The sequence below is a fragment of the Periplaneta americana genome, chromosome 3 (assembly GCF_040183065.1).
Source record: "Periplaneta americana isolate PAMFEO1 chromosome 3, P.americana_PAMFEO1_priV1, whole genome shotgun sequence".
Taxonomy (NCBI): Eukaryota; Metazoa; Arthropoda; class Insecta; order Blattodea; family Blattidae; genus Periplaneta; species Periplaneta americana.
The window spans coordinates 79,005,955-79,021,754 of record NC_091119.1 but is presented as its reverse complement, the minus strand read 5'-3'; the positions used below and the strand labels follow the sequence as shown (position 1 = coordinate 79,021,754).

Here is a 15,800-nt window from a genome sequence, read left to right as displayed (position 1 = left end):
GAAAGTGTTACAATCCAATTGCCAAGAATTTTTGCCATATTTATGCAGGTCACATTTAAGTAATACTCTTGAGTTTACTGAATTCATTTAATAAAGTACACCATTTAATACACATTAAGCAATGAATTCATAGGGCACTGGTGCCAGCATTATGGGTTCCACTTTTCCACTGATGACATGTGCTGGCCGTGGTTGTGCAGGCTGGAACAAGTAAGAAAGCAACTGTTAACTACAACCACTATGGTACACACACACACACACTGTAAAGTTTTCATTAATTTTATTACTAATTCACGTTCTTGAACATTTTGCTATGTGTATTATCAAAATCACATTAACTCATTAATGAATAAAATTTTACGTCAATATTTGTAAACGAAAGTTTTAATTTATCTATGTTTATCAGCTTTTCTTACTGAGCATGAGGCTAACAAACAAACGAGAGCTTCTTTATATTGACATTTAATGAGGCAACCAGAAATTAATTCCACATTGGGACTTACAAAAATTACTCTAACTGAGCAAGGTGTCTCTAGACTTTTATTTTGAAGTTTGTGGGTTCCAATCTGATAAAGGGTTTTTAATGGTTTACCTCAGGTCAACGCAAATGCCAAATTGGAAATTTAATACCATGATTCATCACCACCTTACATCACCATTATTACAATCATTAAAAAAATTAAATTAGTTAAAATGAATATGAGCTATATGTAACATACGACAATAGAAAGAGAATCACAACATTAGTCCACAGCTTACTGATATACCCAAAGATTCTACACGCGATAATACCAACATGTTAAAGTATGTATAAATAAACTTAAAGAAAAAAAAAACTGTTTTATGAGTCTGTGAACAATAAAAACAGAACCAGAAAATATGTTTGTATTCAACTTTCAAAAGGATTTAAATGAAACACCAATGCTATTTAAAAAATTATAAAAAAGAAGCTTACGAAGAAGTTACAGCCAGTAAGTACATATGTTTAGTCAACAGTTTGAAGACTGGTTGGAATCTCATAAGTGACACCAATAAGGCATCACTCATGATGCAATTAAGCCAGAAGATAAAGGGTTAGAGGTAGCCAGTTTCTTTCCCCCCACCACTGCACACATCACTAACTAGTAAAATAGTTCATGAATCAGACTTCACAATTGTTCTTCCCCTGACACATATATACTGCCTGATAATAGATGTACCGGTATCAGCCAGAACCTCAATCAAAGGTAAGCCAGTAAGTATCTAAAATATTTACGATAGTTCTTTATATATATAAATGATGGGTCCAATTGTCTGCCTTAAAATTTGCAAATCAAGCAAGAGGGATTTCTAAAAGAATTACACAAAAAGCCTGCTAGCTTCACCATAAACTTCTCTTTCACAAGTAGATTAAACTTTTCGGGTATTCCATCATGTTCTGAAACTTAATACTGGCTCCCAGTACGAATTATGTAGGAGGAAAATGAAACTCATATTACTCAACATCAGAAACGGAAATAAGACAGTACAAGTACAGCCTCATCACAATACCAAAATTAATAAATAAAGCATCTACGTCCATTAAAAAAACATCTCAGTTCGTTGTTAATAGTACTGACTTTGAATTTTTAAAACATCTCAGAAAAATCACATTTTTATGAAAAACACATGTAACAAATCAGTTTCTCAGTAATCTGGCCATACTGCTGTTTACGCTTTCATACCATCCTGATTTAAATCCACGGAAAATCCTGGACGAAATTTAAAATAACTTTCAAAATAAAGATTGCCAAGATCTCTGCTGCAAAGCATTGGTGAAAAATGTTTGGAATGGTGGAAAAACCTCTAAGTTCTTATATTCATTAAATTGAAACAGAACATTATGAATAGAGGAAGGGGGGAGGGGGGGGCACATTCAAATATTTTTTCTGGTTAATCACTGCTCAAATCTTTTAACTGCCAATGACTAACATCGTTTCGTACCAACATTGTCACTGAATTTAGACTCTATAAAATGGAGAAATTAATATGTATTTTCTCGGTTTAAGTAACTCCTGACAGGAAATTTGAATTCAAGTATCAATTTTAGTGGTTTAATGGTGGAATGGAATGTAGCTCATGCCCCTGTAAGTGTAGGAAATGTATTCACACATGAAATGCAGCTATTTGAACTGTGAAAATAGCAAAAACAGTCATCCTAGCAAATATTGCTTCAAAATACTAGGAGTCTTCATTTATAAAATAGTAATATTATCACTTAAAAAACTAATTTGACGTAAATTTTTATAGACACATGTATCATATTATGTAAGTTACTAAATGGTTCAACTTTAGATTTACTAATTAATATCATTCATAGTTTTCTGCCCAAAGGCAGATCCTTCACTGCAAACCCAGCATTCTCCAATCTTCCCTCTTTTGTGCCATTCTTGTCTCTGCATACAACCCATATATCTTAATGCTATCATCTGCCTCGAACTTCAACAATGACACCTCAGCTTTAATTTTATAATTACACTACTTAACAAGGTTTTCATAACATGGAAAAGAGCAACTATTTTTATGTAATTTGTATGTCCTGATTATGAATATGGCATTGAAAAAGTGACTACATGTCACATTTCTTTATAAAATTATATTTTTTTAGCTAATGAATCATATAAAAATGTGTTAAGATCTACCCACTGAAAGAGGTTCTTTTCTTTAACGCAGATCTTTTACACAATTATATATGACTTCCGTTCTTTTAAGGTATCATTTGAAACATACGAGGCGTGTTCTTCAAGAAAGTTCCAAAAGGGTGTAGTAAGCAAATGGGAAGATATTTACAAACCATTTTTGTTGCATTGTATTCCCCACACTTCATTTACTTCTCAACATAATCTCCACCATTATTGAGGCATTTATTGAGTCGTGGCACAAGTCTTTCTATCTCCTCATTGTAGAATTCGCCCGCCTGCAATGCGAACCACTCCCGCACTGCTGTTTTCACTTCACCATCGCCATCAAAACATTGACCACCGAGGAACTTCTTGAGGTGCAGGAAGAGATGAAAGTCACTCGGAGCCAAATCTGGGCTGTAGGGGGGGGATGGTCAATTTGTTCCCAGCCAAATTTCGAGATGAGATTTTGGGTGTCACGAGCTGTGTGTGGCTGAGCACTGTCATGAAGCAACACAACTCCATCGGTCAGCATCCCACGTCTCTTGTTCTGAATTGCGCGACGGAGCTTCTTCAAGGTCTGACAATAGGTTTCTCTATTAATGGTTTCACCCCAAGGCAAGAATTCGATGAGTAGGACTCCTTTTCTATCCCAAAAAACAGTGCACATGATCTTGTGTGTTGACATGGTTTGTTTGAATTTCTTTTTCCTTGGCGATGCAGTGTGCCTCCATTCCATGGACTGCTGCTTTGATTCAGGTGTCATGTGAGACACCCAAGTCTCGTCACCTGTCATGATATGGTCAAGAAACTCGCCTTGCTCACTGTAACGTGTGAGAAAGCTTAATGCACTGGAAGCTCGTTTCGTTTTATGTTCCTCGGTGAGCATCTTGGGTATCCATCGTGAGCACAATTTTCGATATTGTAATTGATGTCATAATTTTGTAGAGAACACTCCGTGACATTTGTGGAAAATTCAAGGAAAGCGAAGAAATTGTGAACCTCCTGTCCTCATGAATTTTTTCATCGACAGCATGCACCAAATCGTCATTGATCAAAGATGGCCGACCGGTACGCTGCTCGTCATACACAGAGACACGGCCCTTATTGAACTTCCTAACCCATCTTCTAACCATTCCATCACTAATGGCATCATCACCATACACCTCACAAAGTTGACGATGAATGTCGGCTGGTTTGATGTTTCTTCCATTCAAGAAACGGATAACAGACCGCATCTCACAGTCAGCCGGATGCTCGATCACTTTAAACATTTAAATTTATCACAACTAACCACACACACACAGACTGAAGCTCTGAAACTGCATGCACAGCTTGCCTGAGGACTGAATGTGCATGTGTGTTTTCACACATGCACAAAATAACGACTGCAGCAATGCGATGGCTATAATTGAAAACAGAACTTATTTTAAGAACACACCTCGTATTTTCACTTTTGTGGGTTGAATAATTGTTACCCTTTGCAGTGGTTTACTGTTTTATTAGCCTTATTATGTGACTGCATGGAGAGTAGGTCACATCTGGCTGTAACTGACTAAGGAAAAGGTTGCTGTTGTATTGTGAGACAAGAAATGAACAATTTAGCTATTAGTTCTGATTGTGGAAGTGTTGTGAGTAGTACTAGTTATTGTGCAATAGTGTTAAATGGATTGCAATCGTCGTTCATGTAAAAATTCTCCAAACAGTTTCTGCTATGTTTGAGGGGAATTAACTTTGAAATCACGTCGATCAATTACAGACAATGTAAAAAAGTCATATTACTTGTATTTTGGCTGTAAAGTGGATGAACAAGACAAAAATTGTGCACCTCACGTGTGTTGTGTAACGTGTTACGTGAAGTTAACAGAGTAGTTGCAAGGGAAAAATAACACGTCTTTTGCTGTTCCAATGATTTGGCGACAGCCTACCAGTCATCTGAAAGAATGTTACTTCTACATTACCAAAACAGAGAGATTTTCAAGGAAAACTAAAGATAAAATTGTGTATCCTAATCTCCCATCAGTCATAAGACGCGTGCCATATTCGCGTAAACTTCCTGTCCCTATCCCTCTGCCCAGTAAGGAAGATTATGTCATTCCATAGGAACACAAACTATCAGAATCCTAAGACTACTCTTCCATAGGAACACGAACTATCAGAATCCTAAGACTACTCTTCAACTTCCGCTGATCCCACCTACATTCCCGAACATCATAAAACACCACATCTCATACGACAGGCAGAACTTAATGACCTAGTTAGGTATTTAGGTTTTCCAAGCAACATGCTGAACTATTAGGTTCTAGAGTACAAGAATGGAACTTATTAGCAGAAGATACCAAGATTTCAGTGTTCAGAAAGCGAAACTATAAGCTGACTATAGTCCCGTCGCTCTAATTTCCGGCAGCCAATCGCGTTGCAGGTTGGCTACATTTAAACGTGTGCATCTTGTGATTCGCTGATTCATTTCTTAAGGCTCGATAAATACTTAATATAATCGCCCGCCATTTTAGCTCTTTAGTTGGCGTTCGCAGAAAGCACACGAAGATGTTATTTGCCGCTCAATTATTTGCTGAATTACATTGCATTTGATTTATTATCATAGGAGTTACGACATGATAATGTTCAATGGTGTTGCAAATAGATTCCTTGTATGGTAGCTCGGCAACATAAGAACAAAAATGGCGAATGATACTACCTACCTAGGCTTTATAGAGCCTTCACTTTCTAAGACGTAAGCAAAGAGGCGGAGTCACGCCGGAAATAACAGCGTCGGGACTATAGTTATTTTGCAATGGAAAATACAGTTTGTGCCTGCAAAAATGTGAACGGGCTGATAATGAATGGAAGAATGGAGACTTTTCACCGATTCAACAAAACTAAGCTTAAAGCAGCTTTATTGCATAATGGCAATACAAAACCTTCCATTCCAGTGGCTCATTCAGTTACTATGAAATAAACTTAAGAAAACATGTCACTAATATTGAATGCAGTAAATTATAATGGACATCGCTGGGAAATCTGTGGGGATTTAAAAGTATTAGCTTTGTTGCTTGCATTACAAGGAGGGTTTACTAAGCCATGTTATTTTTTATGCTTGTGGAACAGTCGAACAACAGCATTACATTATGTGGTGAAGAACTGGCCTAACGGATAAGGTTATATTCCTGGTGAGCAAAATATTAAATATCTTCCACTAATGCAAAGTGAAAAAGTACTTCTTCCTCCACTACATGTAAAACTAGGGCCAAAGAAAAATTATGTGAACGCTCTAGATAAGTGTGGAGAAGTCTTTCAATACTTAAAGACTCTGTTCCCTAAATTCAGTAATGCTAAATTAAAAGAAGACATATTTGTCGGTCCATAAATTAGAAAACTTTTGAAGGACAGCATTTTTGAGAAAAGACTTAATCCAAAGGAATTACCAGGTTGGAAATTTTGAAAATTATCGCCAATTAATAAAGATATTACTAAGAAACTACAAAAAATGGGCTGCTGTATGCAACTGAAGATCCACTTATTACATTCACATTTGGACTTCTTGAGAACTTGGGAACTGTAAGTGATGAGCAGGGAAAGCAATTTCACCAAGACATTGCTACAATGTAGCAATGGTATCAAGGAAGATGGGATCCAGTGATGATGGGCGATTATTGCTGGTTTTTAAAAAAGGAAGATTCCAGTTCTCGTAAGAGAAAGAATTAAGGTATTTTTTTATCTTTCTCTATTTTATCACTCACTCTTTCCAATACAGCGTCATTTCTTATTCTGTCTGTTCACTTCATACGCTACATTTTTCTCCATATCCACATTTCAAATGCTTCTATTTGCTTCTCTTCACTTCGTCGTAATGTTCATGTTTCTACCCCATATAATGCCACAAAGCTCCTCACTAGTCTCTTCATTCTTGGAACATATTCTTCAAGAATTTTTGTCGGTATTATACAGCAGACTGTTAAGAGAGTAAGTATAATATGTAGTTACAACACTTGCCACTTACCAGTAGATGGTGTTTCCATTATATTAGCAAGAAACAGAACTGATGCTGAATGGTCAGTGTCACCTACTGCAGTATTTTTACTAAACATAGTGTATATTAGTTATTTAGCGGGAGAAAAATGAAAGTACGTATGTTGATGTAGAGACATAGTGGTTTTTTTTAAACTACTCTTAGAGGAACAAAAATTTCTTTACACTGATAACCAGGGAAAGGATTTATATGTAAATACATATTTACTTATAAAGCTAATATAATTTATATTTTGCATTATCTTTATGTTTCACAATGTGTAGGGTTGAAAAATCCTACTTTTATTTTCCATATTTTTCCATATTTTAGAGTTTAGTACATATTTTCGTTAATTTCCATATATTTTCCATATTTCATATAAAACAGTCCATATTATATTAGGTTTAACAATAAAACAAAACAAAATTCCATTAACTTTTAAAAATACATTTCAACAATAGAGATTTAAACACATGTTCAGTAATCCCTTTAACATCAGAGTTATTTGAAAATTAGCAGTCCTATCAACAATGGGAAAGTAAGTTACAAAACTGTATTAATTTAATTTAAAATTTTTAACAGACTTCAGTTGTGCAGCTCAACAGTTAAATGCCAGTCAGAGTACACATAGGTTCAGTTTTGTAAATCATACTATAAAGACGGTAAATATGCCAAAAGTACGTCATTCAGTCAATTTAAAATCAAAACTAACAAGTTACATTTCAGAATTTAAAGAAGATGGTTTATCAACTGACAATAAAATATTATTTTGTAATTTGTGTCAGTGTGCAGTATCATCTACACAAAAGTTCCTGGTGCAACAACACATTACAACTAGTAAACATCAGGCCAACAAACAACTAAATTCCAAGCAGAGACAATTGTTTTTAACACAACCAACAACATCGAATGTAAGATCTGAGTTTAACATCGACCTGTGCCGTTCTCTCATCTCTGCTGATATTCCTCTCTACAAACTAAAGAATAAGGTCTTCAGGGAATTCCTTGAAAAATATACTCAACATACAATCCCGGATGAGTCAACACTTAGGAAGACGTATGCTCCATCCATCTACGATGAGACAATACAGAAGATAAGAGATGAAATTAAAGATAGTTCAATTTGGGTTTCCATTGATGAGACTCCCGACAAAGAAGGTAGACTTGTTGGTAATGTAGTTATCGGTTTGTTAAGTGAACAATATTCTGAACGAATTCTTTTACATTGTGATGTTCTAGAAAAGTGCAATAACAAAACTATAGTTAAACTGTTCAACGAAGCTATGGGTATCCTGTGGCCAAAGGGTATTATGTACGATAATGTGTTATTCTTTATTAGCGATGCTGCCCCTTATATGGTCAAAGCTGGACAAGCATTATCTGTTGTATATCCTAAATTGACTCATTTTACTTGTGTGGCGCATGCATTTCATCGTGTGGCAGAAGTGGTCAGAGACAATTTCCCTAAAGTAGATTTGTTGATTTCATCAGTGAAAAAAGTATTTCTCAAAGCTCCCAGTAGAGTTAACGTGTTGAAAGAAATGTACCCTGAAATTCCATTGCCACCAAAGCCAATTTTAACTAGATGGGGTACATGGCTAGAAGCAGTTGAATATTATGCCGAACATATAGGCTCTATTAACAATGTTCTCCTTGCATTGGACTCTGAAGATGCAGTCTCAATTGATACTGCGAAAACAGTTACCTGTGACATAAATGTGAAGAATGACTTAGCTCACATTCAGCATACATTTTCATGCATCATAAAAACGCTCAAAAGTCTCCAAAATAGGCACCTTTCACTATCTGAAAGTTTTGAAATTATAAATAGTACTGTGGAACAACTGAATCGTGGTAGAGGTAAAGTTGCAGATGCAGTAAGAGCTAAGGTGGACACTGTACTTTCAAAAAACCCTGGATATGAAGAACTACAAAAGGTTGTTGCTGTGATGAGTGGTGAATCAACAGTGAAGATTAACTTGGACTTATCCCCAGCAGACATTGTGAAATTGAATTATGTACCAGTTACTTCTTGTGACGTCGAACGCTCTTTTAGTCAGTATAAATCTATCCTCAGAGACAATAGAAGAAGATTCACTTTTCAGCACTTGAAAGAAATGTTTGTAACCTATTGTTATGGTAACAGACAATAAAAATTGTGTTTTGTTGAAACTACATTGGAAGATAAGGTACGTCCATTATATTTTTTGTTTAGTTTGATTAAAATGTACCATTTTTTTATAATTTTAAGTCCATATTTAATTCCATATTTTGGTAAAAATCCATATTTCATATATTTTTAGTCCATATAAATCCGTTCCCTGCTGATAACATTGGAATACAGCGGATTTCCATTTGTCTCTGGCTGGTTTCCCATAATATAAATTGTCAACACTGTGAATGACTACATCATACTTTTGTAAGCCTAACAAAATGCGTCATTTCAACAGTTCTTTTTTAATACGCCCACAGTTTATGGTAATATATAGGCTACTTGGATATGCTGCAAAATTACACCATTACGTAACTACTACAGAGAACCATTTTCAAAGAGGACAGAGCCCCTCCACACTATGCCAACAATGTGCACTCCTTTCTTGATAAAACGTTTCCTAACCTTTGGACTGAGAGAGGACGACCTATACCAGTACTGCCACGATCACTGGACATGAACCCACTAGTTTCCTTTCTGTGGAGCTTTGTGAAGGATAAAGTGTATCACACTGCTGTGGCCGATATCACAGATTTACGTGACCTGGTCACACCGGAGATGCTTTCGCGTGTATGACAGGAGATAGAGTATTGCATAGACATGGTCTGTACCACAAATGGTGTTCACATATAGGTTTACTAAAACTTTTAGTAATACAACTACGTAAACATCGAGGCAATAAATGCAATAAAATTATTTCAGATATTAAATTTTTTTCTCTTTCACCAGTTCTTTCCCAAACACACTGTACCTACCTATATCCATTTCCTCAGATAAATATATTTCACTTCAAAATGCATATTATAATTATTATAGAAAGAAGTATGTAAGGAAATGGGAACAATGTTTTAAAATATGACTATATTATTGGTACCAGTAGGCTTTACTTCAAAGCATATGTGATTCACAACACAATGGCTGCGTTAAGCTGGGACAGCACTGAGGTAGCGCTGAAATAGTGACAGCACTGAACCCTTTGCTGCCCAACAGTGCTGAAATAGCAGCCGCCATTTTTCGTAGCAAAATGTTTTTGCTGCGAGCCTGCAGCAAGCTAGCGAAAGTGGAGGGGGTAGACATCAACCAATGGTGTCTTATATTCCGGAGTAGACAGAACAGAACAATGGCGTGTTTCTTTGTAAACACAGTGGACATTTTGGAATCTGGTCATTCAGCAACTCACAGCTGCTGTAACTCGGTAAAAATGAATAGCTGAATTAGTGCTGTCGCAGCTGAACGCAGCCAATGTTATGAATGCAGACTCCAGTAAATGGTGTGATCTAGACTGACACCTTTCTGTATGTCACTGTAGCTTGACAGGTTGTCACTCAACTATGATCCACAGTCAGGAATAAAATATGAGGCCATTACTTCTTAAAATCAAGAATACTCGAGGTGTAACAACCTAAAAACAAATGTTGCCAGCAGTAAAACTTTGATTTTTCTGAGTGATACTGAACAGCATGGCAGAAACAATAGCTAGTCCTTTGGGGATTAGGGGGGAAGGGAGGAAAAAAACACATATAAAAACATCAGAGGTACGTTAGTTGGTAGGAGGGGTTATTTAGGTCAGTGAAGAAAAATAGCGGAGTGAAATTCATCATGTGATCGACTTAGAAAAAAATGATGTGGGACTTGGATGCCGTATATGACTCAGTGACAGACAGAGAGGAAAGGCAACTTGACACAGATTTACAAGGCTTCATTATATTATTGGCCACCCTACTCCATTATCTCTTGGCCTCATGAGCAATGCCTTACTGGTGTCACGAGGTCCAAATCTGTCTTCAGACAGTTGACTAAACAACAACAAAGAACATTACATTCTCTGACAGTGCCTGTTAACGTAAGTGATGTTAACTTCAATAATAAAATTAGAACTGTTAGTTATAATCATCTTACAGCAAACATGTTAGTTTTATTTCGATTGCGCGCCATTCTAACAATGCAGTACTCGTATCTTGACACAAGGCACTCGAAAATAGTATTAGTATCCTGTGTTATTGCTTCAATCATAGCTGTCACTTGCGGATGAATACAATTTGTTTTGTTGAAATCAGGATTAAAATACAATGAAGTCTATAACATACCTGTCGTGTTAATACAACTCTGATATTTTTTTCCTTTGCTTCCTTTCGAAGACGTTCATTTTCTTTAACCCTTTTCAAAAAGTCTTCTCGGCATTTGGAGTGGGTCACATGTTCAATACGAACGTTGATCCTAAGAATAAAATAAAATGTATATTATATTTCAATAATTTAAATTATCCTACACTGCATTACATGATCACAGAATAAGCTACAGCTGTAATCAATGTTAAAAAAAAAAAGAGCAGATTACAATCACAAGCAAAATTGTATTGAGCGAAGATTTTATAAGTGTGAAATAGGCCTAGTTGTTTTACTTTTTACTATGAAAATCACAAACTTAAGAAATACCGGTAACCAATGATTCCATCGTAATTTTAGTATTCAATAAATGTTAAGAGCCATGGCAAAAGTGTGGCCAATGTATCATATACCTCTTAGGGATGATCTTCCCTCGAAGCCGCTTGTTTACAATGACACCCAAAGCATGAGGTGTGACATTGAAGACGCGCCCTGTTTTCCCGTGGTAGAATTTGTATGGCATCCCTTTTTGAACAGCTCCATTGCCCTGAAAAACAGTGAAACGGTTTCAAAATTTCTACGATACATGTTTCCAGAAGACATATTGATATATAGTAAACACTATAAAAATGGCGTAAATTAAATTTATATTGAAATTTCGATCTCGCTACGCACCATACATGTGACTGACGTCTGATTTGTGTTGAGTTATTTCATGATGAAACGTAACTGAGAGAGAGTATAACTTTATAAATCTGCAATTTGTGGCAAAATAAATCGAGTCAGGTTTAACCTGCACTGACGAATAGTGATATCACTGGGATACGTGACCACGGTATTCTTAAGTCGTTCCACTAAATGACCAGTGGAGAGAGCCGCCACAATCCCTACCGGCACTCACTTCTTCCATTAGGCGATTCACGACACGGTGTATAGCAAGGACACCAACATTTGCGAACGAAATGACACTAAACTGAGGAATGTTACTACAGGTGTGTAGTGTTATGTAACAGGTTAGGTTGTGTCACAGATTGGGGGGGGGTGAAACTTTAGTATCTCCCCATACGACACAATTCCAGATCACTTAAATAATCCCCTCAACTAACACAATAACCTCGTCACATACCTCGGCTTAATGTCACTCAGCTATCCCCACATTTAAACCCATCTAGCCCACAAATAAACTTAAATCAGACGTCAGTTCAGTGCCTGCTGTAGGGCGATATCGAAGACTGGTCATTTTCTTATCCAGGGCAACAAACCTAACAGAAGTTCCACGAACCTTAATATCGACAATATCACCAACTTTGTACACTTTCATGTACGTAGAAAGAGGAATGGTACCATGCTTGCGGAATTTGCGAGAGAACAAATCTCGTGTTCCCCTCCTGTAACCTTTGGAGTTAGTCATCTTGACTTAGTCTGAAACATGATAAACATAAATAAATTGGATAAATTTCATAACACGGATTCCTTCCTTGCTGAAACGAGAGTGGAGTGACTTCCGCCGAATTTGGAATACTTCAAAATTCCAACCTTGTGCACACAAAATAAATTGGCACTGAAAAGTGCGTTTTCGTAAGCATGATGTGCATTTGACAAACGCAGACAAATATGCTCTCTTTTTAATATTTCAAGATATAATTGTCATTGAGGTATCCGTACACTGAAATTTTCCCAATAAATTAATATCAGTACCTATGCATACCACTGATAGGCCTATAAAGAATTAAGATGTCCCCTAAACACACTGTCTTCAATCCCACGTGGTTTTAAGATTTCTCTGCTTACCAAGCACTAATATTAAGATCATTCCAAATTAAATTAAAATATCACTATTATATATTCTACAAATATTTCCCGATATACAGTATGTATTACAAATGCCATTACTATATACAAAAATCACCAAACTTATTTTCATACCTACTCTCCTCACGCTACAAACATAACAGGAAGTTGAAACTTGAAAGGAAACATTTTCTCGAAGTTTTACTCCAATCGATCCAACGACTATAATCGATACTTCTCAATTTAAACATTTTACGAGCTAGATTTTTATAGTTATGTGTATATACAATAGCGTAGCCCTACAGTAACCGAGACATTTGTAATTAGATCATTAGGAAGCTTTCACACCATTTTAACAGACGATTAAAAGTAGCAATAAAGTCGATTTTATTATTATTTATTTTCGCAATGTTGCCATCAAGAAGCATTCCACATCATCAAAAGGAATCGTGGCAACTATGCTGCAGATGAGTTGGAAGGAAACAAGTGAACAACGAGAGTTGTCTGAAAGAAGGATGCACAAGAGTGGCAAGAATTCGAATGATATGTTGTGAATAGGACTAGTAGGTTTATAGGTGTTGGGACGAAAAATTACGGTTGTAGCAGCTGGGTGTGAATAGTTTTGAAAGTGTAAATTGAGCAGGTTTGGTATGAATTGAATCATTCATATTTGTAGTTGGCTGCAGATCTTGCTGTAAATGTCATATTTAGTAAATATAATCCAAATTTTGAGATGACATTAAATACATTTTTCTCTTTCAGAAATGTCTCGCTGGAGTCATATTTGCTGTTCCACATTACTGCTGTTAATAATTAGCATTGCATTAGCAATCCCAAAACCAGATGACAAAGAAAGAAAAGATAGAGTGTTGGACAACGTAAGTTTGTACCTCCTACTTATATTTTAGGTTAATGCGTAACTTCAAGCGAAAATTACAAAAACAAAAATATTCTCATCTGTAAACTGTCTCCGCTTCATTTTATTCATTTGAAACTTTGGCAATAAAATTGTGTAGAAGATGCGCGCCACTTTTGCAATCAGCGTAGTCATTTATCGCGCTGGTTTTTTTATAGTGCCGGTTAAGATTTTCGGTTTAGTTTGATTTCCTCAGGCCACTGTATTAAGCTACTTATCTGCATTGTAGAGTCATTTCAGTTTTAGTTTACGTGTGAGTTTTGGTTTAGATTAGGTTTGATTTTCTAGTAGTAGATTATTTTACGACGCTTTATCAGCATCTTAGATTATTTAGCGTCTGAATCAGATGGTGATAATGCCGGTGAAATGAGTCCGGGGTCCAGCACCAATAGTTACCTAGCATTTGCTCAAATTGGGTTGAGGGAAACCCCCGGAAAAAATCTCAACCAGGTAACTTGCCCCAACCGAGAATCGAATCTGGGCCACCTGGTTTCGCGGCCAGATGCGCTAACCGTTACTCCACAGGTGTGGACTTTATTTTCTAGAAGTCCAGAATCCGTATAACATGAGCTATTACTGAATACACTGACTTGCAGCTGCAGCCCACCACTGCAGAGTAAAGCCCTGTTCCCATGGCGCGTGGCTTGTCGAACCTGGTCTGAAGTTTGTCAATCCTCGCGCCGTGGGAACGTAAAGACACGTTATTGCGCTAGGTGGCTCGACCTTTCCCGTGAAATGTCTGTAAATGCTCGGACATCAAAGGCTTGTGGATCGACGGACAAGCCTGAGTGCGGCTCGTGCACCTGTTTCGACGGCCTGTTGTAGATTGTTAAGCGAATGTGGAATCTACAAAATCAACACCATAAAGATAGGAACCAGGTTTATGATGCTTGGAAACGAATTCAAAGTAATTTAAGCAAGCATTGAGTGTTCTTTGAAAGAGCTAAAAAAGAAGAAGGAACATCTGATGGCTACTTACAGGAAATTGGCGATGAAAGTCAAAAACAGTACAAGAACTAAGGCTGGAACTATTGAATTATACAAACCAGAATGGTTCGCGTACGACAAAATGGCATTATTTTTGCACACTGTTTACACACTAAGGGGTAAGAAGCGCTTATGATCATTTCTTATTAAATACTCGTAATAGTTCTTATTGATGATGTGGAAAGACGGAACATAGGTTTTTATATATCGATGGCTATTTGTTAAAACATCTTATCTGCAAAAAATTCAAATCATTTGACTGAACTCTGGTGTAGCGAAGAGTCATCTGGGAAATGTTTAGTGTGGCCAGCAAAAATGTCTGACAAACTTTAATTTTCACATCTTTGAAGATTATTATCACATATTCAAATGACTTTGATCGTCTGCTGTTTTCTTTTCTTATTCAATCAAGACAAAGTGACAAGGAATTTTCCTCTACTTAGGAAAGTTAATTCTTTACTCATTTTAGTCACAAACTGTACTGATTTCAATAGCAGAGTAAGCAAACTACTGTGCTGATTTTATTCGTGTGCAGTATGTTACAATAATAGACGTTCAGTGATTACGACAATAACACCTTCACTGAATAATTAGTTAAGAGAAAAATCGCAAAAGAGTTTAAATAATCAATATTGTATAGTTCCTATCACTGTTTTTAATACCATTGTGCTTGTACGTAAAATTAAACTAAATTCACAATGATTGATAATTTCTGTACAAGTAATGAATTACTGTGAACTGTAAACAGAAAAAAAGTTTATTATCTTATCGTCTATTGCTAGGAATAGGACCCGAAATAAATATCTTAACAATCTTAAATTTTATCGTAAGAGCCGGAATTTCTTATCTTATGAGCCACTTGGTAACAAAAGATACGATGATTATTTGGAAATTGGGCATGTCTTAAGACGATTTGTTGGTCACTAAAATAATTCTTAAACAGTTAAGATAAAATGTACTTCTTGTTTTCTCATTCGATATTAAAGACTCGTTTACGCCGTTTTGTCAGGCTGTGCATTATGATTTTCCCCTCTTCATTACGCAAAAAAAAAGCATTGTTTGAAAAAGTGGCGCTTAAGATGTTCTGCCGATCACCCATCGATATATTATTTCACTTTTCATTTATTTACATTTTTATTTT

The 15,800-nt window shown here is 36.2% G+C and overlaps 2 protein-coding genes across 4 annotated transcripts in view; one reads left to right on the top strand and one right to left on the bottom strand.

Annotated features, from left to right (window-relative positions):
• Positions 1-73: 73 nt before the first annotated feature.
• On the bottom strand, positions 74-13,175 carry RpL21 (ribosomal protein L21). Its single transcript, XM_069820834.1, has 5 exons — positions 12,892-13,175; positions 12,248-12,387; positions 11,379-11,512; positions 10,948-11,077; positions 74-201 (listed from the first exon to the last, which is right to left on the bottom strand). Exons 2-5 carry the CDS (start codon positions 12,374-12,376, stop codon positions 115-117), a joined length of 480 nt encoding a protein of 159 aa, XP_069676935.1. The 5' UTR covers positions 12,377-12,387; positions 12,892-13,175; the 3' UTR covers positions 74-114.
• A 9-nt stretch (positions 13,176-13,184) lies between these two features.
• Positions 13,185-15,800, top strand: part of scf (Calumenin scf) — a 36,704-nt gene continuing 34,088 nt past the window's right edge. For 2 of the 3 annotated variants that reach the window (XR_011331280.1, XM_069820831.1), the window contains exons 1-2: positions 13,185-13,404; positions 13,519-13,634. Coding sequence is in view for 2 of the 3 variants with exons in the window: in XM_069820831.1 (XP_069676932.1) it covers positions 13,521-13,634 (114 nt within the window). In the remaining variant the exon portion in view is untranslated. The remainder of the gene's footprint in view (positions 13,405-13,518; positions 13,635-15,800) is intronic. The other variant, XM_069820833.1, reaches the window with a different exon arrangement.